Consider the following 26,339-nt stretch of genomic DNA (forward strand, 5'->3'; position numbering starts at 1 on the left):
ATAAATCATACAAATTCATGGTGACAGCCATGATGGAGATGCAGGTCAAATGGTCATATTATAAACATCAGCTTTAGCTCATGAAGGTCTTCAAGGAAATGTGTAATTACAGTTAGCCCATTAGAATGAATTACAATATTATAAGAATGAGTACTAGAATGAGCCAAGTCAAATATGGTACAGTGTAGTAACATGTGCAGTAGAAGCACTTACCTTATCACTACAATGATCCCATCAAAGATATTGTAGGGGTTCTTGATGTACCCAAAGATGCCAAAGGCCAGCAGCTTGAAGATCATCTCAAGGACAAACATGCTGGTGAAGACAATGTTGCTGATCTCTAGAATGTCTGTCAGTACATCAGGCTGTGGGAGGGAACAGAAAGCCACATCTCATTAGCCCACTGTAGCACAAACCAGTGTTAATGGCCTTCTGGCAGTGCTAAAGATGAAGGTCCACAACCACTCTGACAAAGTCCTATTCTCCAAACTGCCATATTATATGTAAAGCAATAAATGTAGCAGCACTCAATAGAACCAGTGCACTTCTCCATCTAAATGGAAGGCCATACTTTTTTCCAACAGTATTTATATAATGAATACCTTAAGCTATTACCCTAAGCTATTAAAATGGCTCTAGTACTGATTAGTCACTAAATACATTTTCATACAGACATTAAAGTCTAGAATTGCAGGATTAAAACAATGACTAGGCCAATTTCAAAGTTTTTTGCTTATCAAGAGCTGAGCAATGTTGCAATAGAATCAGACAGTGCCCCTATAAACTACCCATCATAAGCTATTTCTCAACTAGATGTATCCCCATGTGTTTTCTAAGGCAGACAATGCCAATGATGTAAAGAACATACAAGATGACTATCTGTAGGCTCTCCTCTACAAATCAATACATTGTAAAGCAGGTATAAAGCCAAAGGTTCCTTCTGCTTCTAATAATTTAGAGTGCACTCAATCTCAGACCTTACCCGGATTCTGCTCATGTTAGATCAAGTTAATATATTAAACTGTTGATTTCTATGTTGCATTCACCACACCACCTGAGACCCGGTAAGACCGGTAAGACCTTTACTTACACTACACATTCCAATGCCAAAACAAATCAAATAATAGAAACCTAAAACCTTTGTATATGTTTTTTTCTGTAGGCAATGACAAACGCTAAACTTGGTTTGATGTCTGAGTGTTACAGTTTGTTTAATGAGCTAAGTCCTGCCATAAGCAGGGGCTTCTCGCAGCTACAGCATTTCCCACCTGATATTTACAACATCTGAACATCCACCCATTTCTAAAAAAGTCCCAAAGGTAACATATTTTACAGTTCAATATCAAAACACTTCACTTTTCATCTCAAACAAAGTGGAACATGGCTTGGAGTACAAAACCTATAACATGCATAGAAATGTCTCCACTTAAGGGTGATTAACTTCAAACAGAAACTGCTATATACCAGTACTTTGCTAAAGGTTTTTTCCCCATGTCTGTCAATTAATTACAGCAAAAGGATTGACATTCTAGGCTGTTTTTCAAAAGGTGTGTTTGATTTCTGTGTGCTCGCAGTCACAAGAACTGGATGTAATGAGTAACAAGAATAAAATTAGAGCATTCATGTTGGCTAAAAGATCAAAACCTGTATTTGATCACAGATGTATCTCTCTCTGTTATTATACAAAACAGGCTTATGTTATATAAGATACATTAATGATACATCATTCATGAATTTATTCTTGTTCAGAGATTTTTATAAAGGTTTTTGTTTCTTAATGGCCCTATTCCCATTAGTGTAGCCTACAGAATTTTAATGGACCTGAAAACAAATCTATGTGTGAAAAGCCTGTACCATGTTTTAAAGGAAAATGTCCACACTGATTGACCAGTACAATAATATTTAAAATCAATCTGTGACATCTAATAATTTACAAGAATCAACTTCTACAAATTTTTTGGTTTAACCATGCTCCCTCTCAATGTTTTTTCATAGAACAGTTTCCTACCTACTCACAGAATGGCATAATGTTCAAATTAAGCCTAGTTCACGTTTCATATTGTACCACACGGTGTAGACATGTTTTTTCTATGTCATCTTCATATGCAGTATGTTTATTCTACTGTTTGACTACTTTAGGGTTAATAGTGAGTCCACAGCTTACAGTACTGCAGCTGGCAGATTTGATATTGGTGAGAATATGTACAGAAGACACTTTATGTGATCAATGAAAAGATTTCAAATTAGTGAGGTTCATAATGTGCTGTTCTATGGTGAAGACGACGATGGCAGCAGGTAGAAGAGCTCAGAGCTGGAGAGCATGGAAAAAGAAACAATCCAATATGGTCTGGATGGCCTGACAAATCCAACATGGTATGTATGGCCTCACTGTAGCTGATATTTAGCATAGGTTGTAGGGTTTTTTTTGTTCATTGTGTATTGTGTTGATGCATGTAAATTATTTCAAATATTCATCCATTGGCACACCCACTGTACATGTATAGAAAGATGTTTCTGAAGTTTACAAAATGCAGTTTTTAATTAGCATTACAGTGAAAACTGTACTATTACATTTATGTTCACTTATAAAGGAAATTGAGCTTTCAGTGTGTATATATATATATATATTACTTTAAATAGGCTGTTTCCTAACACATATGTAAAAGCTCTTTTCATGGACATTAGCTCACCTAATAATAACACTGTCACAGAACTTCTGCAAGTCAACCCAGCTGTCTGTGCCAGATACCATCTGTGAGTAGATCACAGATTTCCCGAGAGGCAAGTGCAGCTGGGAAAACAAATATAAAACCCCCCAGCCACCAGTACACCTCAGTGGCTTTGCATGCTTGTCTGTAATTCCAAAGAACCTTACATCAAGATCATAAGGTTTGCCGATAACTTCACTGTGACTGGCCTTATAACCAATGGAAACAAGTCTTCCTACAGAAAGCAAGTAAAGCAGCTAGTGACTAGACTGCAGTGGCTAGACTCTACACAGAGCACCCCCTTCCCACTCCTCCTCCACATTCATGGGTCTATTATTTCAAATGAGGTATTACTTAAGTTGCTGAGCACCTATGCATCCATCACCAAGCAAGCAAAGCAGAGGATGCTCTTTCTAAGGCAGCCGTAGAAATTCAACCAGCCACAGGCTCTGATGATCAAGGCCTATGCTACAATCACTGAGCCTATCCTCAGCTCTGCCATAACCATTTGGTTTGGCTCCTTCACCTCACAGGAACAGTCAAACTGCAGCACATAATCAGGACTGTGAATCTGTCAACACACAAAACATAAGAGTCATGAAGTACTCTGGCAAAATCATAGCTGACCCCACTCACCCTGGACACCATGTCTTCAAACTCAGAGCTCTCAGGGCCATCAATGCCAGAATAACCAGAAACAAGTAACTACGGTGATTTCCCCAAGGCTGTGACCCTTGGTAACCACAATAGACACCTTGTACTTTAGTCTCCAACCTATTACCTCCTTCATTGGAGCACATTGTTACAATGTGCAAAAGTATTGCTTTACACTACTCAAATCTGACTCAACCTAGCTCAGCCTATATGCATGTACAAACATCCATTTCACACAGAAATAAAGAATTTGTACTGCATATAACACCGTATCATACATCTCTCCAGACCTTATTAACATCTACATATTCAATACTCCTTTTAATGTGAAGATTTTATTGTGCCTCTGTTTTAAAATAGGTCTATGTAATTTGTAGGTCTTGTAATCTATTAAATTTGGCTGTGCACATCTGCTAAAAATCATACCAAAAAATTACCTTTACCCACTGATTAACTTGTTTATGATGTATGCACAGTCCAACCATAAGCCTTACCTAGTAGTGTATCTGAGTAATCTTCCAATGTTCTCTAGAGTTGGGTTTGAATTATTTCCTAGCTCACTCACTCCTCATTTCCAACTGGCCAGCGAAAATAACTGCAGTTTCCGTTATCTGATTCCAAGATGTATTATATCAACAAGCTATCAAGAGTTGTACCAATTTATGGACATGTATAAATGGCAGGTTTTAACCAACTTGCAGCTTGCATGAAATGACTGAGATGCAATTTAGGGGTTAGAAAGTAAAGCACACATCCCCTACCTAGCCATAGAAAAAAGGTCTTATATATTACAATTTATGTCCATAGAAGTTGAAAAACTAAGCCATATGTCACCTCAGTTTCCATTACTGAGCTTTTTACATTTGTATACAACATTGCCCTCTCTGACAGTTGTGACAACTCTAGTTCTTTAATAAAGGCCATATACTGTGTATTCAGTACAGAGTATACAGGAGAAATACAGAGAACATCAAATGCACACCACAGTTTGTGGGTAACTGGTAGTGAACTATACAAGGAGTCAAGCTTACCATTAAGATTTTGAACATCCCCCACACAACAGCTGACATGCAGTATAATGCTCAAACTTGTTATTGGGAACAATATAGCATAGTTTTACAAAGAAGAAGTCTAAGATTCTGAATGGCTTGTAAAAATGGTGAGGGTTATTACTATTTTTGAGGTTATCAATGTTAGTATTTTTGACTTGCTCATAGTGACAAGAAATTAATACACCTATACCTTAAGAATATTTTTGAACTGTTTAAACAATGAAATGTTCAAACAATAATCTTTTTACCATCTTATAATAATGCTTTTGGGAGACTAGGGTTAGGGCCCATAAAACGTCTTAGAAGTACTCCAGGAGCAGGTTTGAGAGAAAGCTCATCTCTAAAAGGAGATGCTAGCACAACATCTCATATCATACTATACTAATTGCTTCACAAAGTACATTAAATGGCTCTGAGGTGTAAAGATAAGGCCTGTTTTTGTGAGAATTGGGATTGATTTGTTACTCTCAGATGCTCCATGAAGGTCGGTCAAATCAGTACCTGTTTTGATCAGACAAGCAGATTTCTCATTAATCAGGACACTGTGAACTATTATTCAGTGCATTTGCCATTTCTAAATGTCAAGATGTTTTGAGATCTCTTTAAAGCAACTTAAATCCAGCATGACCTGGATCAATAGTCTAATAAAGAAGAAGACACTTTATTTTCAGGTAATGGTATTTTGAACTTTAAATCAAAGACATACAAGTACATTGTCTACTCTACATACTCTGCATAATATAGTCTACTTTATGCCTTTTAAGGGTTGTAACATTCATAACTACCTCAATAAACGTTTAATCCATCACTTGGGGGCAATCATGACACCAATACAACAAATAGTGGACTTCAATAAAATATCTGGCTCCAACTTAAATTACTTACTTTTTCACTAATTGTATCTTGAATAAAGAAGCCAAGCATACATACAGATTGCAATGTTTATATGTTTACTGTTGTGTGACTTTTCTCACCAGGTGGGGGACTCTTTTAGCTGTGCTATTTATGCTCTGAATAATTTTACCCTGACACAAGCCGTGAGTTGGTCATTGAATAAATTCAGTACGATTGTCTTAATCATAAGATGCTATTTTGCTATTTCACAATAACTCTGAATTTAGTGCTACATCCTATAGGCAGAATACATTTGCCATTTTTTTGTGTAACAGAGTCTGTGGCACTTATGCTCAATGTAGAACAAATGATACATACTTTATTCATTGCCAGATTTTATATTGTTCACCAACAGTAAAAAAAAAACAAAACAAAAAGGACAAAAAGAGGAGGTTTATTTTAGCTTATCTGGCACAATATCGAAAAGTGCTTTATCTTCCTTTTGTGACTAGCCCTAAACTTTGCCCATTATAAATGACACACAAATTGAAATCCATTCTCATTTTCTTCTAATTGGCTGAGTGTGGAGCTGCAAAGTCCCAGTGCTGTTGCCTCAGACACATCTGCTATACATGAGGGCACAAGCTATTGAAAAACAATAGGAGCATAAAGGTGGCCTGGTGGTTTGCAGACCCTAGAGAGGTGTGGGGAGGAGGGGAGAAAGGAGAGGGAGGAAAGGAAAAGGGGAGGAGGGGAGAAGTGGAGGAGGGGAAGAGGAGAAGGGGATAAAGGGGAAGAGGGGAGAACAGGGGAGATAAGAGCACAATGTGGATTAACACAACTGTGACATGCTCCACAGAAGGTCAGCCATGGCTCTCTTTACAATACTCCTCTCCATCTATCACACTCCACAAAGCCTACAAGCTCCTCCACACTAGCTGTACCTCCATATCACCCACTTCAGGTGCCTTGGTAAGTGGGGCTAGACAAAGCAACCCGCAACGAACTGTTGCACAGCTGCAAGATAATGGAGCTGCCCATTATCTGGAGAAAGGTACATGGTACAGCTGCCGTACCATAGACTGCATATAAAATCTATCATGTGCACCACAGCATGAAGGTACATATCATAACACAGTTCTCTGGGACAGTGATAAAGAGAATTAACAGGGATGTGATGGCAATCACAAGCAATCTTAACATAAGCCATAGAGGGTGATACACTGGTGTTGTTCAGTGACTGTGTTACTCATAAAGCTCAATCTCTATGACCCTGACATTAGACAGCTGAGAAGAGAGATGTTGTACCCATTCTCTTGCAACCTCCTTCATCAGCAACTAGCACAGCCCCTTCCACATGCCTCTTACTCACTTCAAGCAAACAAGCAATTTATTATCAAGCTTGGATCACCATTAGTTTTCCACTACTCCATCAGGCCCTCAGAAACCCAGCCCTCCGGCTACAAGAGCTTAGTGTGGGTAGTGTGAGGCTGACTGATCTGCTCTTTGGTGCTGTGTTTATATGTTTAGGTGCCTGATAGTGCCAGAAATGCATGAAGTTCCTGACCTTTCACCCACCTGTGCCAAGAGCAGAGGACATGCCTACGCAGGTCAATAGTCCGCGCATGATTTCTCGAGCTACCATCCTAAAGAAACATTTTATTACTATGACACTGTAGAAACTGCATTCAAAATTCACATGTTTAGACCTGAATTCAGTATCTGGAAAAACATTACAACCACATGTTTAATTGTTTGTGTGATTAAGAGAGAGTTTAACGGTACTAAAAAGAAAGTAGACATAAAACAAAAGACATGTTTACATGATGATGCCTAGAGAAGGTAGCTAAATTCACCAGGATTGTAAGGTTTACTATAGGAACCTTGAGTGCCTTTTTTCCCAATTTATTTATTATGTAATTTCTTTTAAGCCAAGAAAGGCTTTGTCTGACTGACTTCTAGAGAACATGGTGCTGTATACAACATTTATTTAAAATAGAAAGCTCATTAAGTTTTCCTCACAATTCAATAACAGTCTCTCTTCCCCAGTGCTAGCACACACCAGTTAGACTGCTAACAACTCCTCTGATGTTGTATTACACTTAAGATGTACCTGATTATTTTTATGTTTTTACATGCATTTACATGTCAACTACTTATTAACTGTTAAACTGTTATTCTACATGCTGTTATTCTACATGCTGTTATTCTACATGCGGTCAGTGTTCTAGATTATTTTTATTGGTATTCAGTATTGTGCACTGTTTTTGTTCTATATATATATATATTATTTATGGAGACCATGTGCAATATGTAGCTCCTGAATTATTGTTCTGTATGTTATTTGTTTGCAGCAAATCTGCCATAGATTCCAGTCTACTTCTGTTCTACTTTATTTTTTATTAAAGATAGCAACCTTTCTATTTTCTTTGAGTTGTAAGAGGTTTAAATGGAATTTTTTGACATGCAAAGCAGGTGTAGTGAACTGGCAACAAGAATACAGTAATGGGGAAATATACTGAACAGCTGCTGTGATTGTCTTTGTTTACTACATACACCGAATCAAAGACTGGGCTTGGTACAGATTTAAAATAGAGGAATATACTCTACATTTTCACAATGGACAAAGGACTTGTGTTATAGCTTGACATTTATTATATTGCATACTTGCACAAAGCCAAGGCATAACTCAATAACATCCCTCCCACTGTGACTAGTGGAAGTGTAACAAAACATATGTATATTTTCCTATGCACAGTCCTGAGCAAAATAGAGAAAGTGCCAGCAAAATAGTTGCATATTTAGTTTATGACTCTTATTCAATGAAGCTAATTTGGCTACTATACACTGAGCATGGAAAAAAATGCAAGCAGACATTTGTCAAGAAATGTCTTGGAAATGCAATGTCATTGGTGATTAACCTTTGGAAATCCTTTGAGTCTAGTTATAGCCTTAATCTGGACCTGAGGAATTAACCCAATGACTATATTTTCAGTCTTTTTAAAAATCAGCAGGTATCATCAAAGGAAGCTAATAAGGCTTATTCACACACCAGCTTCTGTGGATTTATCATTAACTCATGCAGTAGGATCAAGGTGTGCATTGACCACTGCTAATATAAACAAAGTCATTGTTAGCCAGTCTTCATCTGCTCTGTCTGCTTGTAGAATGTCTGCTGCTGATATCAAACTTACATGTTCTAAATTTTGATTCTAGTCCATAAAAAGGTTTCATGATCAAAAATGCAGTGCAAGGTATTTTTCATGAAACATACTCCAATATATCAGTATAATAGGAGAAATCTCAGCATTAGTCTACTTCATCCATGTTCACTGTACATGTGTACATGTTGCTAAGCCTCTCCCACACACACAATAACAGCTGCAGCAAATGTCAGGCTGTAACTAGGTTACGGGATGTCCGACATCCGTGAGTCCCTCCTCATGAGACCTTGATTGAATCAGATGAATCTGAAGCCACAGGCGCCTGCTTGGCCAGAGAGCTGCACCCTCTGGGTGAGGCCAGTTCTCAGTGAGAGGAGCTGCTGCATGAAGCAGTGCAGCACACACTTACATAACCATGAGCCTGTTATCCACAAATTAGGCCACGAATCCCTCTTCACTGTTTATTAATGAAAAAGAAATAACTACCTAATCCCTTTGTGTACAGCAGTCCGATACTGCACTTCTGTGGATAGCATTGCTCAGCTCTCGATATATACCAGACACAGGCCACATGGTTCCAATTCGCTTCTGAAGAAAATGCCCTTTGTTCCTTCAACTTGCTTTTTTTCTCTTCCAGCAACAATTTCCAAACAATTGCTGCTGAAGTAATCTTACTGCTATCTTAGGCCCTTACTTTGACAATAGCAGATGTAAAACAGATGAGCGGAAGCCATGTGCTCATGAGAGACTCCAGAGCTGCCGGCCACCGGCTAAGGGACCCAAGCTTACACTCACCTGCTCATGGTACTCTATCCCCATGCTCAAGGTGTTGATGAGGATGGCGATCATAATGCCCTGGTTGAAGTACTTGCTATCCACGATGTGCCTCATCCCGTCTCTAAAGTCATCCCAGCACCGGGACAAGTGCCCGCGGTCCTCTAGCCGCCGGTGGTGGTGGTGGCGGCGTGGATGGCCTGGCTTGAACTCTGCGCCATGGGAAAGCTCGTGCACCACCTCCCCTTCATAGCGGGTGCACTCAGAGTCAGCCAGCTCCAGATCCATGGTGTTCAGTGCACAGGCACAGTATGGGCAGCCCAGCACCTCGAAGAGCAGTGGGGTGGGCACCATGCCAACCATGTGCTGCAGCAGGCGGCCGTGACCTGCAAGAAGAACGCTGCTCTCAGCAATGCTCCCCTTCAACAGCTGATGCGGATAAAGTCTCATAAATCCCAGTAAGATAAATACACACCTATTTTGAGAAATCACAAATGTGAGGTGGACTACTTTGGATTTCAATAGCATGCTTGCCTGAAGGACCCTTTTGTTTATACTAGTTCTCCCAGTGTCATTATTCCCTTGCACTTGCAAGTACTGTTCCAGGAGACAACCAAATTTGTGTGTTCAATTTTCAGTCCAAATTTACTGATGATTTAATCATCTACCCCATTAGGTTCATTTGGCTGATACTACAAATGTCATCAAATGATTCATGGCCACACAACATTACCACCAACTGCCAGTTTATTTTTAACCTAATCTGTTCAGGCAAATGCCCAGGTGTCAGTTACAGTTAAATCAAGTCCACAAAACAAAGCAGAGCAGCCATACACAGAGGATACAAGGCCTGGCAGCTGTGTTCAGGTGACCATTTATGAAAAACACAACCCTCCAGCGGTCTGTTCCATGCCTTGTCCTTTTGATTCATGCCTTTCCTCTCACGGTCTTTAAAAAAAGCACCATCTAATTTTAACATCCTGGTCTTCTTCTTCATTGTTGGTGAATACTCATAATACATTATCATACAGCACCAACCTTTTGAGTTGAACAGAAGGAGAGTCTAACCATTAAGAGAAATTAGCATGCACAGTGTATCTTGGGTAAATGTATTAGTCATATTCACTAAGAGAGATAAGTTAAATACAAAGTTTCATAATACAAACCTGAAATTGAACTGAATCCTCATGCAGTCCATGAATGTCATTTGTAATTACTTAAAAACAAATCAACTTAAATGTTTAAATTTAACCACCCATGAGATACTTCATAATGACAGAGTCAAATACTTCATAATGACAGAGTACACCTCTTTAACGAGCTTACCCTTCTGATGAGCAGTTAATGTTGATCCAAGTTTGTAAAAAATCTTCAGAGCTAAAGTCTTTAACTTTCCGCTCTTGCACTCTACGGTTAGATACCTTACCGGTCTAAGGATCCTGTTAATGACTTTAACATTTAGGTCATAGATTTTCTGTCACTGTAAAGTGCTGACTGACAGAGTCTCTGACTATGAGCTCCTTGCAGCAGCTGAGGGCAGTAAGAGGTGAAGGGAGCTGTGGACTGGAGTAAAAAGAGCTCTTACTATGGTCTCCTGTTAGATGCTGCAGTTTCTCAAAGGGATCTGCCACATCTGCTGTGCCATTGTTGGACTCCACCTTCACTTTGGCTGTAGTGTTGTTGCCTGCATAGCTGCAGATGAAGGATGGCAATATGGTAGGATAGTTCATGCCACCATTAAGCCTCCCTAGTTGAGTCACACCAGCTGTAGTGCCTGTGTGAATCTGCGGGGCCTCATGAAAGTCACCTTGAACGATGCTGTGCACTGATTGGGCCACTGGTGAAAGATCCTGCCCAGTGGTTGGCCGCGAGGGCAATGTCATCTGTGCCCCTGCTGTGATGGACCTCATCTCAAGAGTTTCACTGCCTGCCAAGGAGGCATTCAGGCTGATGCTGCCATTGCTCATGTGACAATGATGGTGCTGGTGGTGCTGAACGAGGCTGTGGACAGAGCGTGCCCAGTAGCCACTGCCCCTGGGCCTGCTGTGGCCGTTAACGCCACCAGGCCCTGCCCCGGACCCTCCAGCCAGGCTGCTGTTAGGGTTAACTTTTTTCCTGCGCTTACTCTGCCACCCATGGTAGATGCGAGAGGCTCGCCGCTTCAGCTTGCGGTACAGGTGGCTGATGTAGCGAAGCATCTCCTCGTAGCAGCTGCCTGGCTCCGAGTAGCTGGCCAGTGTACTGTCGTTGGACATGTAGCGTGCTCGCTGCTCCTTCATAAGCTGGTTCTCACGCTGCTTTGTCTCTGAAAACTGGGTCGCGATTACAACCAGGCACAGGTTGATCATAAAGAAAGAGCCCACCTGGGAAATACACAGCATATTAACCTCCACGGTTTAAACTAGATTGCACAGCAAGCAGTTTTCTCATTAAACCACATATAACTTGGGGGAAAAAGAAGCACACTTACTATAATGAGCAATATAAAATATATAAAATTGTAAAAGGAGTGGGCATCCATAACATAATACATGATATCCACCCATCCCTCCAAAGTGATAACCTGTGGGGGGAGAAGAAAACAAAAGATTACATTGTGATGGGTATGAAGAGATGAATCATGATTACACTGCAAGGCATGTGTGTATTGGAGTTGGCTAGACTTATTGTAGTGCCATCAGTTAATCTGTGTGTGTGTTCTCCTCACTGACAGCCTAATCAACACACAGTTGCTGCCTGCAACGCTACACGCTTTCAGGTAAAGATAGTCGAGGGACTAAGTAGTTTTGCGAGTCTTTCATGTTGTTTACCACTGGGATTTTTCAGATGAAAATATGACAGAAAGATAAAAGGACAGAAACCCAAAGGTGGACTGCTTATATTAAGTTAGAAAGGCAGAGATACCAAGGCATCTTGTTTTAAAGAGTTAGCTCAGATAAAACACACTTCAAAACAATTTTACAGCACATTTTTACTGAACATGGTTCATTATTATAGCACTGCCATGTTCAATTTTATGAAACAAAGAACAAGAATATGTATTTGAGTTAACACTAAACAATGCCACTTAGGTCTGTGGAGTGTGGCACTTTGCTTATACAAGCTTACTTAAATTTTGTGGGACAGCACTCCTGGGTGTTCTCCATTTATATCATTTAATATATTATGCTATTATTGCAGTTATAATAGACCACTTTCTAGGGACTGCAGGCTTTTTAAGTGCACAGCAAATTTCATGGTGAGATATGTGTCAAGTAGAGTTAAAAGGCAATCAGGTGGCACATACAGGTCTTTACAGGACCACAGTGTGTGGGGTATGTCCAGTGGCCAGCTCATAAGAACATGCAGAGCACTGTTCACCTCCAATCTTTGCAAATGAAGTCATGTCCTGTCACTCAGCTAATGAAGGTCTAGTGCAGGGTTAAAGGAGCTGGCATGCGAGGAGAGTTCCTGTCATCTTCCCATGTTTACATATTTGAAACAGTCGTCATCCCTCCTCCTAAATTACAGCCCAGTGTGCATTATCATTAACCCGGGGAAGAGACTGGGCAGCCATTTGTCCCATGCTATGTGCCCAAACTAATGAGAGCGACCTCAGGACAGCGGGCGCTTATTACCGGAGAACAGTGAGACGCTGTCCTTGTGTGATCGACAAGATGAGATGGCATGGCTGAATACCCCGTAGCCCCACCCAGCAGTGTGCCTGCGCATATTCTGTCCCCTTAAGCAGGGTGTTGAGGCCTGGCCCTGTGTGCTGATGAATTTATACAAGAAGACGTGCTTTTATGGTATTCCAGGAACCATTTCAATTCCACTGACAAAGATGGACAATGCAGCTCACAGTTCAAAAAGAAGAACTGTACGCGGCAATAGGAGCAGGATAACAGTGTGAACATTACATTTGTTCAGAGGATATTTAATTACATGTTGCAGCTGGAGTGACTAATGGAGCTTTCTAGTACGTTCTGTCTAGAAGAAAAAGTGAGCAGTAGAGGTGTGAACTTTGTAACCAAAACCTACTTTTCAACAGAAAATTGCAACACTTAAACCATATATGTCTTACCACTTTGTTGATTTCAGCACAAGAGAACAGAAGAAGCTTCACGATCAAGATCAGAACATGACTCACCTGGAATATAGCAATCCAAGCATATCCGATATTATCAAAGTTCACAGCCCCTTTATGAGGATTGAGCTCCCCGGCCCGACAGACATTGTAGTACAGGTTCCAGTTCACACAGTTGCTCCTGCTGATGGAGCCGTTTGGGCCGGTGTAGGCTGGACCCAGGGGCGGGTTTACTGCACACTCGGTCCCTCCTTCCTTGAGAGGGGGTACATCGTGGCAACGGAGCATGCCATTTTCCTTCTCAAATGAGCAGATGAACGGGCTCTCCTCCCCGTCTTCATGCATGTAGTATGGACTCATGAAGGACAGATTATACTGGCTGCCAAGAGAAGAGAGGAGCTACTGAGACACAAATCGTATAATCAAAACAAACAGCTGAACCCCCCAAGGGGGAACAGAAATGCATGACCAAGCTACACAAGCATGCTATACATGATAAGATTTGAGAGCAGAGACAGAGGTGAATTGATTAGCATTACAAATAAACAATAGCATTTGCTATTTGGCCAGAAGAACAAACATATACAATGCATAGTGGAATAAAGGCCATGATACAGTGGTTTTACAATCGAGATGGTTACTGAGGCTCCCCAGCAACTCCACCACAGAGGGATAAGACAGTAATCCAGTAGTTCAAAGTCATCTTTTGGAGCTAAGCGAGATGATAAACTGCTGCCCTCTTATGATATATGTGGCACAGATAATAGGACATGGGGGGTGTTTTTTTGGCCGATCTGCTTTCATTCTGTCCTCTGAAAGTCAGTGAGTTAAAATGACTTTGATGCCAAAGTGGCATTAGTGGTCTAGGCACCTCCACTGGACAGGGGTTACTGCTTAATCCTCATTTGGACCAGGCTGCTATGTGCTATTCATGAGATTGGATGCAGCAGAAACTGGCAACAGTTGCCTTTCATTTTGGATCACAGTGGAGAGAGTAAGAGCAGGAGAAGAAAGTTACAGGAGAGGACAGCTACTTACTCCTTCACCTCCTTTTCCAGGAAACACCTGTTCCTTAGGAGCCCTGCCCAGAGTTGCACGCCGACAATGCCAAATATAAAGAAGACGAAAAAGCACAGCAGGAGAACGTTGCCTAACATAGGCAGAGTATCTAGGAGCAGAGTCACCAGTATCCTCATACCTGCAGAGACCACAAAGCGAGACACACATACAACCACACGCACAGAGAGAGAGAGAGAGAGAGAGTGCAACATTTTAGTGGCATAATCCATGCTCTGTACTGCTTTGAGCTCTGTGCTGCCATTCAGCTTTTTAGCTTTCTGTGAATTCCTCAGAACCACACAGAGCCTGAGACATTTCACTTAAGGATGGTCTCAGATTATACAGCATCATTCCAGCTAACAGAAGCTTAGGCTGTGGATAACAACATGCCCTGCATGGGATTTATGCAAAGTTTTGATGGCAAACATCTGAGCCTCACAACCTCTAGAACAGCTGCACATGTAGTAATGCTTGACTAAGTGAAGAAATGTGTCTAACTGCAGTGCATTTTTGTGCACTGCAGTAGTACCAAGGAACCCATCTAACTGTTACACGCATAGAAAGCGTGCATGTGAAATATGCTATGCTGCTAAACCACACTGCCATTAAAACAGCCAGTGTTTAGCAGAGAGCATTGAAATTCTCTTCTGAATTTCATTTCTAATTCTATTAATAAGTAGCCATTGTCTGTAGCATTCAGGGACCATTAATGTCCAGAATTATTTCTCTATAGTACAAGCACTTCAAAGGATGCCACAACATACAGCTCATCTATTTCTATAGATATCACAGGTATCATCAATTTAGTAGGCATAAATAAATGGAAATGTCTGGCCAAAAAAGCAAAATGAAATAGTTTTCATGTGATCTGATCAAATTCATAAAGATTTTTTACTGCCATTGGAAACAATAAAAAAGTTTAAAACCGGGTGCAGAGGACAGGTTACGTAATCATGACTCTGCAAATGCAAAGACAGGGTGAAATTGGTTCAGTGGAACGCCAGTGGACTTGTCAGGATGTGTATGCTGCAGGAGAACATCAGCAATAGAAAATAACCTTCCTCAGGGACAACTAATGCTACATTAACCAAAGAGAGTCTATCCAGACCGCTCCAAAATGGATTCCTCCTGTCTGAAACCACCACTATGTTCTGAGGCTGCGTAGGTAGAAGCTAACAGATGATGATATTATAGATCAGTAACTGTGTATGTTGTTGTAAACCAAACCATTGATCCATTTTCACTTTCAAGGAAGAGGCACTAGAGGTGTCAACCAGCACAGGTTAATGGCTAGTCCCCCATTTGGGCTAATTGATGTAAAAGGTACTGTGTTAATGCTGTAGCCACAAACCACAAAACAGTCTGAGCACCTGAAGGAGAGCCAGAGATCAGCAAAACAGACAAAAAGAAGAACCCAGACGACAAGGCAGAAAAAAACCCTGAATGCTGGGATACATCTGACGGAAATGCCTTACTAATGTGTCTGGGTGTCCGTGTATGTGTGTGTGTGTGTGTACTTGTGTGTGTGTGTGTGTGTGTGTGTGTGTGTGCTTGATGTAAATTGAGTGAATGATGCGGAGAGGAGAGGGCCTTAAATGGATGTGTTTGAATGGAGAGGAAACATCCTCTATGTGGCCTATCTTGGCCTCTTTCCAAGTCTCCCACCTAAGACAGCATGGAGCCGTCTCAGAGGAGGCCCCAAAGTCGCACGGCCAGAGTAATGAGCTCCCAGGAGGAACACTCAGTCACAGAGAGGAGACAGATGTGGAGACCAGCACACACACACGCACACACACAGGCACACACACACACACACACACACACACACACACACACACACACACACACACACACACACACACACACACACACACACACACACACTCTGACACAATTATACATATGCAGAGGTAGAGATGGAGTCACTCTATCCCAGGCCAGTTCATTGATTAGCCTACAGGTGTGTACTCCAGGGCAAACGGTATCAACCAAATAAATATGCATATATATATCGGATATATATATATATATATATATATATATATATATATATATATATATATATATATATATATATATATATATATATATATATATATATATATATATATATATACATACACACACACACACACGCACACACACACACACACACATACACACACACAAAGGCACTTACAGTCTCAGCCAGTGATAAAATCTGAAGACATTCTCTTAAGCAGCAGAGACTTGGACACATAACTCATGTTCTCACTCCCCCCACAGTGGAGCCATTAAAACCAATCCAGTGGGGGAAGACTTAACTAAGCACTAAATCTACAGCCTGCTCCACACTGTAGAAGAAAGAGAAAGCACCATGAGACTCATCTGCTGGGGTAACAAGAGACAGGCAGGGAGGACCAGTACCATGCATACAGCTTTAGTTACATGTTTACATTAGAACAACTTGCTTGCTCAATTCTTATTTTTCTGAAGTGAGTTTGAGGAGATGGAATATGACATGTCATTGTGCCTTTCATTACTGGAAGAAACACCACAAATACTTCCATCAGCTCGGTATCGTGTTTCTTCCGGTCATCAGCGGATTTTGGGCTATGTAATGTATATAACTCTAAGTGCTCTGGAAGTGGTCTTTCCCATACAACCTCATCATATGTGCAGCTAACAAACATTGCCCATCTGTTGATCACATCAGGCAGCTCTCTTTCTGTCTTGGTGAGTCAAGTTAATGGGCGTTTCAGAGAGAGAGTGTGGGGACTGGTAAGGGCAGGAGCTTACTGGGGACTCTGTTGATGGCTCGAAGAGGCCGGAGAACACGCACGGTCCGGATGGCAGACAGGCTGGCGTTGTGGCCATCCAGTGAGTATTCCATCATCCTAGAAAGGAACAAAGTATGGGAAAATCTCAATGACTTGCAGCAGTGCCGGACACTGTTGCCATCAATCCCAACTCCAACCTTATCCCCAACCCAAACCATGTAGGCATCTTCCCTTATGGGTGTCTACTATTGCTTATATCAGAAACAATCTCTGTCTCAGCAAACAGCTCCTGAGATTCTGACTAATGTATTCAGTTACAAGAATTAAATGAAGACCCTTTAAAGAGCAACTCTGTACTTTATGACCTCAGCACTTTGAATGACCTCAAAAAGGTGCAATATAAATAAACTTAAAGTCCTGCACTGCCACAGGGGAAGAGATTTGCATTCCATAACTAGTGAATCATTCCTGATTAAATTAACTGGCTTAATGCAGTGCTATTGGGTAAAGGAGGAAGGAGCTGGTGAAGGACTCACCCTGCCATGACAATGAAGAAGTCTAGGCGGTTCCATGTGTCTCCAAGATAACACTTTGATCCAAAAATCCCCAGAGCCATCATCTTGATGACCATCTCCACAGCAAAGAAGGCGAAGATGCAGTCATCAAATGCCTGTAAACACATTCAGACTGCAGTCCCATATTGACTACAGCAAGGCAGCAAAACAATGTAGCTACTGCTCTCCTTTTTAAGGAATACATTAATCAAAGCTCTTCAAACAACAACCAAAACAATCCACAAGTTTGTAAACATGCCTGGCACTTAGGGACTGTAGGTTATATCACTAAGAATATGGTAACTCTGCAGAAGACATTCACTGCTGGGCCAGTCCTTAGAGGAGGTAGGAGATTAGTTATGGTTAATGTAGTTCTTGTCTTGCCCCCTGGCTGACCCATGCCTTTTAAATGCTTCTGAGCCCAATGGCAGAGCCCACTGGACCCATAATTTTCCCAAAGTCCCACAGATCTCCAGCTGGGCCTGGCAGGGCACTGGGCAGAATAATAGGGAGTTACAGAGCTCAACAAACAACATACTTCTTCCACTAACATCTGGCTAAGTTTCTACTGTCCCCTCAGGCACTGTACCCAGTGTGACTTGGACCAAGAACTGAAGTCACAAAGGGAAAAGGGAAAGCACTATAAATGGTACTGCCCAAAAGTAAACTCTGCTTGAAAAATGTTATATGCCCATTTTACACTACACACAGTAAACCTGCCACTTGCTGCACCACATGAGCAATATGCTCCTATTTTAAATCACCTCATCCGTTTGCAGCACGTGGCACAGCAGTAAAATTTGTGGCAAGTTAAAATAAATACATATTTTGTCTATTTTTGCTTGTAGCAGACCAGCAGTTTCTAGAAACAGTGAAGTATTCTTGCTATATCATGCAGTTTAGGAAAATAACTAGCCCGGGCTATGTTTTTATGGTACATTTTGCAGCCAGCTGTTTGTCGCTCATTGTATGCTTGGCAACATTATCCTCCACCATAAAAGTCTCCAGGTGCTGACCAAATCTTACCTGAAGGATGGTACACCATTCGGACTGGCACTTGACATCCTCACATGGCTGGAACATGCCAAGGGTCACACAGTTGAGCAGGATGACCAGCATGCTGACATGCTCGAACCAGGTGCACATGAGTTAAGGAAAATGGCTTGCACAGTACATGCCACAAACAGATAAATGAGCTATGACAAGTGGGAATTCATGATTTCCCCACTTGATTTAGCTTTCCAGTGTCAGTATGAAAGGACTGAGGCATCCCTTCTGGCAGTAAACAAGATTTAGGAGTAAGGAAACATAATAAATGATAGGTTTGTGTAAAACTTAAAATTATGATACAATGTTTTAATGAAGAAGAGGAATATAGTAGAAAGGCATGTTTTTCTGCTATGATTCAGCAAACTGTGTAAATAAACATTCATTAGCTGCTTTCTTTATAAGATCACTTTCTTTGTAAAAACCTGAAGAGGTGGATTTCTGTCCAGTGAGTATACTGGGACACTGAGTGTCCACCCAATCACTGAATGCTTCACCCTGGGGCCAGAGTCTTAATTAGAATAATTCTAAAGTGCTGAATAATAAGTAAGCAGTGAATAAGATATTGTTTACTAAATGAAAATGAGAAATGTAGTTTTTATGCTTATCTTGGGGCAGCTGGGGCAGTTATTCAAGGACACAGGCAGAATGGAAAGGAATGTGACTAGTGTACTCTCTCAGACCACACAAGGCTTCCACTGCCAAAAGTAAAGGAGGCTTTCTGCTTAAATCATGTTCCATCCCTTGCAATACCTTGTTCCACAAAGTAATCAGGCTCTTCACAACCACATGTGCCAAATATTACCACACAGACTTCTAAATGAAGAGTTTCAAATCACACTCAGTGTGGCACAAGATGTTCTTCCCAGTGTTTATCTGATGAAATATTTAGCAGTACAAGAGGCACAGGGTTTTGTCATTTCCAAATGCAAGACTGTCATCCCTTTTGCAGGCTGGGATGGGTGGAGGCATAAGCACCATGGGCAGTATGTCCAGCCCAGATGGCACAGACACTGGCGCTGTCAGCGCCTGAGACATGTTAGCACCTCTCTGGCCCTGCCTGCTCACGACTAACAGGCAAACAAGATCTTTATATGCACTGAAGTCACAAGCCCTCGTGTGATGCAAAAGAGCACAATTAAACACACACACACACACACACACACACACACACACAAACATGGAACCCTCGAAGGATGCAATCAGCATGTGAGGACCAGATCAGCAAGCCTGATCCATGGAAGGCCTCATGTTTAATGCAGGCTTGCTCTTCTAAACGGAGCACGTGATGGCTACTTACTGTGCTTTGGCTGGATGAAAACTATGAAAAGTCATTGGCCCTAATGCAGCATGCTGGAGATTGTGAGGGTCTTACCGAAATCAATCACAGATGACAAAGAGCTTTGAGGACCTGTAGGTCACCATGTCTGTGGATGGAGCCAAAAAACATGGGTGGTGGGAGAGACAGATGCTTATTCTTAAAGGGAATATGTTGGTACATTTAAGTTGGATACAATGAGAAATGATGGAACATTATTCTGGTCTTGATGATAGAGGGAAAGGCATTAATGGTAAAAGCAGAAGAGGACCCTGGGTGAGGCGCTATCTGCAGCAGGAAGACGTTTGATACACAATCACACAAACAGCGGACAACCAGACCGGCTTCCCAATAGTAAGAACCTCCCCTGACACTTTATGACATACAGTAAGATTGTTCTTGTCTTCAGGGGAACAAGATAAATGGCGCATCTCTTCAATAAATCATGACAAAGGTTAACCGAAGTGAAGGGTGCTCAGTGAAGCTGGGATGCCTTCATGATTGTGAACACATAAAATAAAGTCAGATGAGCAGCAGTCAGATTCAATTGATGGGGTGTCACTGTGGTGAATAACATTTTTTAAATATAACAACAACCCATTTCCCAGCTGTCTTATCTCCATCCATCCATATCCTTAAAAGGAGAGCTGAAACACAAGGCCAAAATAAGAATTTCCCAAGCATCATCTCAGCCATCTTGTCCAACTCTGATGGAAAGCTAGTATCTATATTTGTTCTTGTCCTCCATCCCACGCCCCACCCTCCACAATGTACACGTCACATTAACCAGATAGTACAAGTAAATGCCACAGTACACGGGGGAAAAAAAGATGGAGAGAGATGTAGAGTTGCTGCTATTAGACAGACGGTATGAGTAAAATTAAGGCAGTACAACTAAAGAATCATTAAACTGGACCCAAAGCTCCCAAAATCCACTGGGTCATCAAGACAGCCGACTGATAGAACAAAGCAGGGGCTCTGTTCACACTGGCAACACTCCCTTTCTCTCTCCCCATCAAGCCATGTTTTAGACCCAGAAAATGCCTTTACAAATTTGTCTGGAAACAGCACATTACCAGGCTTTGGGAGCTCCAGTGAAAAATTGCATGAGAGAGTTGACTTTGATGGGCATGTAGACCTATTTGTCTCTAGCAAAGTGGCCTGCCCTTGCAGGAATCCCTTCAGCGGTGAAGTGGGAGGAGGTTCTAGTGGGCTGTCTTTGTTATCTCCCTCTCCTGCCATACACCCGCCATATGGCTGCGTTTCAAAATGTGTCTGTGTGTTAGAACAAACCTTTCTTTGCAGTGACTGCATCTCCGCATCAAATGATGACTAACACACAAGTCTGTGACTCATGATAAAAGTAGTGGGTTTAGCAGTGATGTAACATCAAGAGCTGAGATCCATCATTCTACTTGGCTTCACGGCTTTGCATACACATTAAGCTATTGTTGTTAATAGTAGTGGTGCAAGCACAGTTAATCAGCAGAGGAGTAAAAATACACATCCTATGTGCTAATGTGAGGTTTTGGCAATGCCATTCAGACTTTTCCTAATACTTTAGTTATTACTTCTATGAAACAGTTGATTTAATTAGCTGCCAATAGACAGTCTATAAGTCTCACAATAAACATATAATATATATTTAAGCATATATACAACAACCAAGATCCAAGAATACACCAGGAAGGAAACAACCAAGATCCAGGACTAAACCAGGAAGATGGCCGCAAGTGATTGAATACCTCAGACAGCAGAAGCCCAAGAAGGATGGGAAAGAGGGGGAGCAGGAACCATCATGGGAGGATATACCTCTGCATGGTTTGTACCATGGACAAATAGTGGAAGTGGCTGATATGGACAAATCTTACCAAAGGCGGGAAAAGGCTGGACTGAAAGATAGCATGGAGGCACTAATCATAGCAACACAGGAAAAGCACTAAATACAAAATCAATAGAGGCTGGGATCTACCACACCAGGCAGGACCCCAGATGCAGGCTGTGCCACGATACCTGGAGTTCCATAACCACATAGCTGACATAGTATACGAAAACATCTGTGCTGAGTAAAGGCCAGAAGTTCTAAGATAAAAGTTGGAAAAACCCCTGAAAGTAGTGGAGAATGACCAAGCTAACATCTTTTGGGACTTCCAGATACAGATTGACAAACTGGTAATTGCTAACCAACTGGACATAATACTGATGGACAAACAGCAAAAAAAAATAAAAATAAAATAATAATAATAATAATATCCCAAGTGATTGCAACATCAGGAACAAGGAACACAAAAAGCTTAAGAAATACCAAAGGCTGAAAGAAGAGCTAGAAAAAGTGTGGAAGGTGAAGGCAACAGTATATTATAACACTGTTAGGTATATTCTTGAGTCATGAGTGCATGACTTGCCACATGACTGCAGTGGTATAAATACAGACAGACCAGTATCTATAATAGAATGTACATGATTGTGGGCTCATCTCCAATCTGGCTTTTTTTGATGTTTTTGATGTAGTACCTTGCAGAGTAAAATACTACCAGTAATCAGCAATCCTGAGGGTCAAAACAGCTTGTAGACCAGAGAGGTCAAGAGAAGTCAAGGGAGAATGGTGGGAATCATTCAGTGACAGATTCAGTGACACAGCAAACATCAGAATGAAACACCAGCTACAACACTCAAAGCCCATGGTGGGTTCTGATGTTGTCAGAGAGGAACAATAAAGTTAATCTCCAGTGGGCAACGGAGCATCAAAATTGGACCAATGAGGTGGAAAAAAGTTGTCTGAGGTTCCGTTCATGCATCAGACTGGTGGAAGTCTCAGAATTTGCTGTTTCACAATATCTGAACTCTGCAGGTGTATCTGAACAGTGCTGCAGTTCATCCCTTCATGGGTACACTTTATTCACAGGTATAGTTGATCTCAGTTTGACACCTCCAGCATTATAGTGCACTGTGTCAAAAGGCATGTATCATCACGGAATGCTGCCAGGAACATGACAGTGCATTCTCATAACTTCTGTGGCCTGCACAGTCCCCAGATCTCAGCCTAACATACTTTTCTGGCAGGAATTGGAAAAAGGGGTTTGCAGCAAGACAGGTACAGTATTTGTGCACAGTGCAGCCATCATGTAGAATCCATGCTCAGGCCAATTCATTTTGTTCCAAAGGTCATAAAAGACATAACATGCTACTAGACAGGTGTACTTAATAAACTTGGAACTCGCAATTGTAGTGTGTATATGCTTTACTTTCAACTGTATATGATTTTTTGTCATTAAAAATTTGTCAGTTTGAATTGGATTGAAGATTGTCATTGAACTGTTTAAATACAATCAAAATGTAGGTATCTGCTGATAGTAAGGAAATATTGCACATCAACAGTCGATATAATTGAAAAAAATCTTTTTGCACATGCTTTATTTACACTCCTAGAAGTCATACCTGCATGTTACATGGGTGATATAGCCAATTTGTGTTTTAACATTTCTTAAAATAGGCTAGGCTCAGACAAATGCACTCTTTATGGAGACAATTTGCTGAACATTAAAAGGCAATAAAAACTACTGTGGCCTATTGATTATCACATTATGTTTCAACATATTAGCTGAATGCTGCTACAATAGTTTCCAACTATTCATTAATGTTCATTAAAACATTAAAACATTTGTTCATATAGACATTTGTAGTAAAAATGACATTTTACACCAGAGCAGACACTTACAATTTTTGTTGCTTAATTTGAAGCAAACAAACATGTGCATGAAAGATGTGTGGTCCTGATGGTGTAAGCAGCTGGAGTCAAGTGTTTGCCTGGCCAACACTCCTCCTTTTGATGAATTATTAAAGTGTATACCACCTTTTTGATCATATTGAAATTACAGATTGAGCTCAACCTGATTATTCCAATTTAGGTGTTTATATGAAGGTATTTTAATCTGATCAAGTTATTATTCTGATTACTAAAGCATTATTAGGCTACATAAAAATGAACCCCTACGATCCCCTTTGTTAGAATAATCCCTCAAAATGACATTGACAAATGCGCTTTCTCTTGGCTTTGTTTTTTCTCTAACTTGGCAGGATCACAGTGGTGTCAAAAGAAGCAGGCCCATCTATACCACTTGCTGTAACCACAAGGAACCATTCACTGGCTGCTGGCTTTAGGGAAAAAGATTAATGAAGCAATCCCATTGATTAAGTCAGGCGAATTGTCACAGCCTGTCAGCTAGAGTAATGGACCTCTCAAACAAGAGTGTGACTGGGCCTTACAGTTCAGCCGACTCATCGCAAAAGCACAGATCTGCTCCGTTACAGCACCGTGTCCCCCTCCCTCTTTCATTAGAGCACAGATTTAATACAGGCTTCTTTGGCATGAACAGTAAGAACACCCTGCAGGGACATGGATGTCAGAGAGCACAAGAGCTACATGTCAAAATAAGGATTAGGTCCATGGATTCAAACATCCTATGTCAGCATGGGGCTCTAGCCCTGGGGGCTTCTGCTTGCAGTCAGTGAGTGGCATCCACTAGCAGGTTCTATGATGACATCACAATGCATAATTATAAAAGGACATCTCATTTGACATCTCGTCATCACTCCCAGTGGTCCTAATTTCTCAGTTCTTCATGTCCTTAATCTCTTTACAAATCTCGGACATGTCTTGGTGGAGCTAGCTGCCAGACGCAGTTTCTGTGTTTGTTTCGCCATCTGTTAACCACACGAATCCTGACGTAATATCAGTTCCTCCCAGTTTTCTGGGCACTGTCTGTAAAACACACTATAATAAATATTGCATTGCTTAGCAACTTTTCACAGCATGAAAAAATATGGAATGATGCTCACTCTTCCTACTAGATTCTAACAGAAGGTTAATTTGAAGTATCCCACCTTGTAAATGAATCTCATGCCATATAAGAAAAGTTAAAAAAAAACTAAACTAAAAAAATTAGTGATTATGTAAGAGCCCTAGAAAGAAGAAGAGGAATATGCAGTTATACAGTGAAAGGAGTAAACTACCAATACTGCTGAGCTGAGGGATGGCTCTAAGTAATGAGCCAGTTGCATAAATCAGTGAAGCTTATGAAACCCTTTTGTATGAGAGCAGTCATCTATCACTGTCTGGCAAGCAAATTTCCTCCACCTATAAGAGGCAAATCCAGGAGATCCCAGTAGAGCATCAAACCTCCTGGGCCTTGGGAAAACCTGCTAGTCACATCCGAGCCATCATTGTTCCTCTCACTCTCCACAGCCTGCCACTCCTTAACTATGCAGCCTCTGGAAAGAGGGAGCAGAAGCCTCCCTGCCCCAGAGCAAAAAGGGCTGCAAACTGTCAGCCACTGAATTGGGAAGGCTGGAATTTTCTGTCATGTCTGAGAGAGGAGTAGGGAGGGAAGTCACCTAAAGGATACCATCATTTCGAAATAAGAAAATGTGTGCTGAGTAATATTCCAAAACTGATCCATGAAGGGTTTCAAAGGAAGAGGGAAAATGCTATTTTTCTACTAAATAAATTTGGCTTTGTAACAAAGTGAGGAGAATGTTGGGGCATTTGGAAATGATGGTTGCTTTAATCTCTTGTCATGGTTGGTTTCTTGGGCCATCTTGCATTCAAACCATTTAAAATGTATTAAAAGCCTAAGGTAGTATTATATATTTTTTGTGGTGGTGTCTGATGTATACACAATATGTCATCTTAGAAAAGTTTTTATGGAGATCAAAATAAATAAACTCTAAGAATTAGTCTGTAAGATTGGACATCACAAAAGCTCCATTATCACCAGACATGCATCTGACAATACAGTTTTCACTTTCTTAAAGTAAAGCGCAGATTACCATCCAACCTTTAATAAACAGGGCTATCACAAATGAGCTACTGACATATATTGACAGAATGCCCTTGAGATGTTTTCTTAAACTCACTGATGTGGATAATTAGCTCTTGATAATTTCTAAAATGATGCTGAAAATGTATTTTTGTTGGGTCACTGATTTCAGAAAAAGAACTGATGATGTGATATTCCTTATCTTTTAACAGAGGCATGAGGGGTCAAGCTAAGATGACATGTTTGCTTATGGACAGCTATGTACTTTCACCTAAAGCTGAAAAGGCATGTTGAGAATGTCTTCAGCACAAAGAAAGTGTGATTTGTATGCACAGATGATTATGAGCACTAACCCAGATGTTTCCAGCAATAGTATAGGCCGGTCCACATGGAGACAAGAGCCCCAGAGCCTGGGGTTGTCTTCAGTAAGGATTTACATCATCCTCTTCTGCTCCTAAGGCTGTGTTTACAGAGGACACACACAGGCAATTAAACAAGCCCTGTGTGGTGGAGCACCACTGTGTCCTTGAG

At 41.1% G+C, this 26,339-nt stretch overlaps 1 protein-coding gene across 2 annotated transcripts in view; it reads right to left on the reverse strand.

Moving 5' to 3' along the window:
* cacna1ha (calcium channel, voltage-dependent, T type, alpha 1H subunit a) overlaps positions 1–26,339 on the reverse strand; it is a 66,369-nt gene that overhangs the window by 17,275 nt on the left and 22,755 nt on the right. For both annotated transcript variants that reach the window (XM_027022194.3, XM_081699642.1), the window contains 9 exons: positions 18,651–18,762; positions 17,607–17,740; positions 17,090–17,187; positions 14,291–14,450; positions 13,316–13,631; positions 11,657–11,749; positions 10,772–11,549; positions 9,208–9,572; positions 214–365 (listed from right to left, as the gene is read on the reverse strand). In XM_027022194.3, coding sequence (XP_026877995.3) covers positions 214–365; positions 9,208–9,572; positions 10,772–11,549; positions 11,657–11,749; positions 13,316–13,631; positions 14,291–14,450; positions 17,090–17,187; positions 17,607–17,740; positions 18,651–18,762 — 2,208 coding nt within the window. The remainder of the gene's footprint in view (positions 1–213; positions 366–9,207; positions 9,573–10,771; positions 11,550–11,656; positions 11,750–13,315; positions 13,632–14,290; positions 14,451–17,089; positions 17,188–17,606; positions 17,741–18,650; positions 18,763–26,339) is intronic.

Source organism: Electrophorus electricus, chromosome 2 (assembly GCF_041902795.1).
Source record: "Electrophorus electricus isolate QZ-2024a chromosome 2, ASM4190279v1, whole genome shotgun sequence".
In the NCBI taxonomy this organism is placed as follows: domain Eukaryota; kingdom Metazoa; phylum Chordata; class Actinopteri; order Gymnotiformes; family Gymnotidae; genus Electrophorus; species Electrophorus electricus.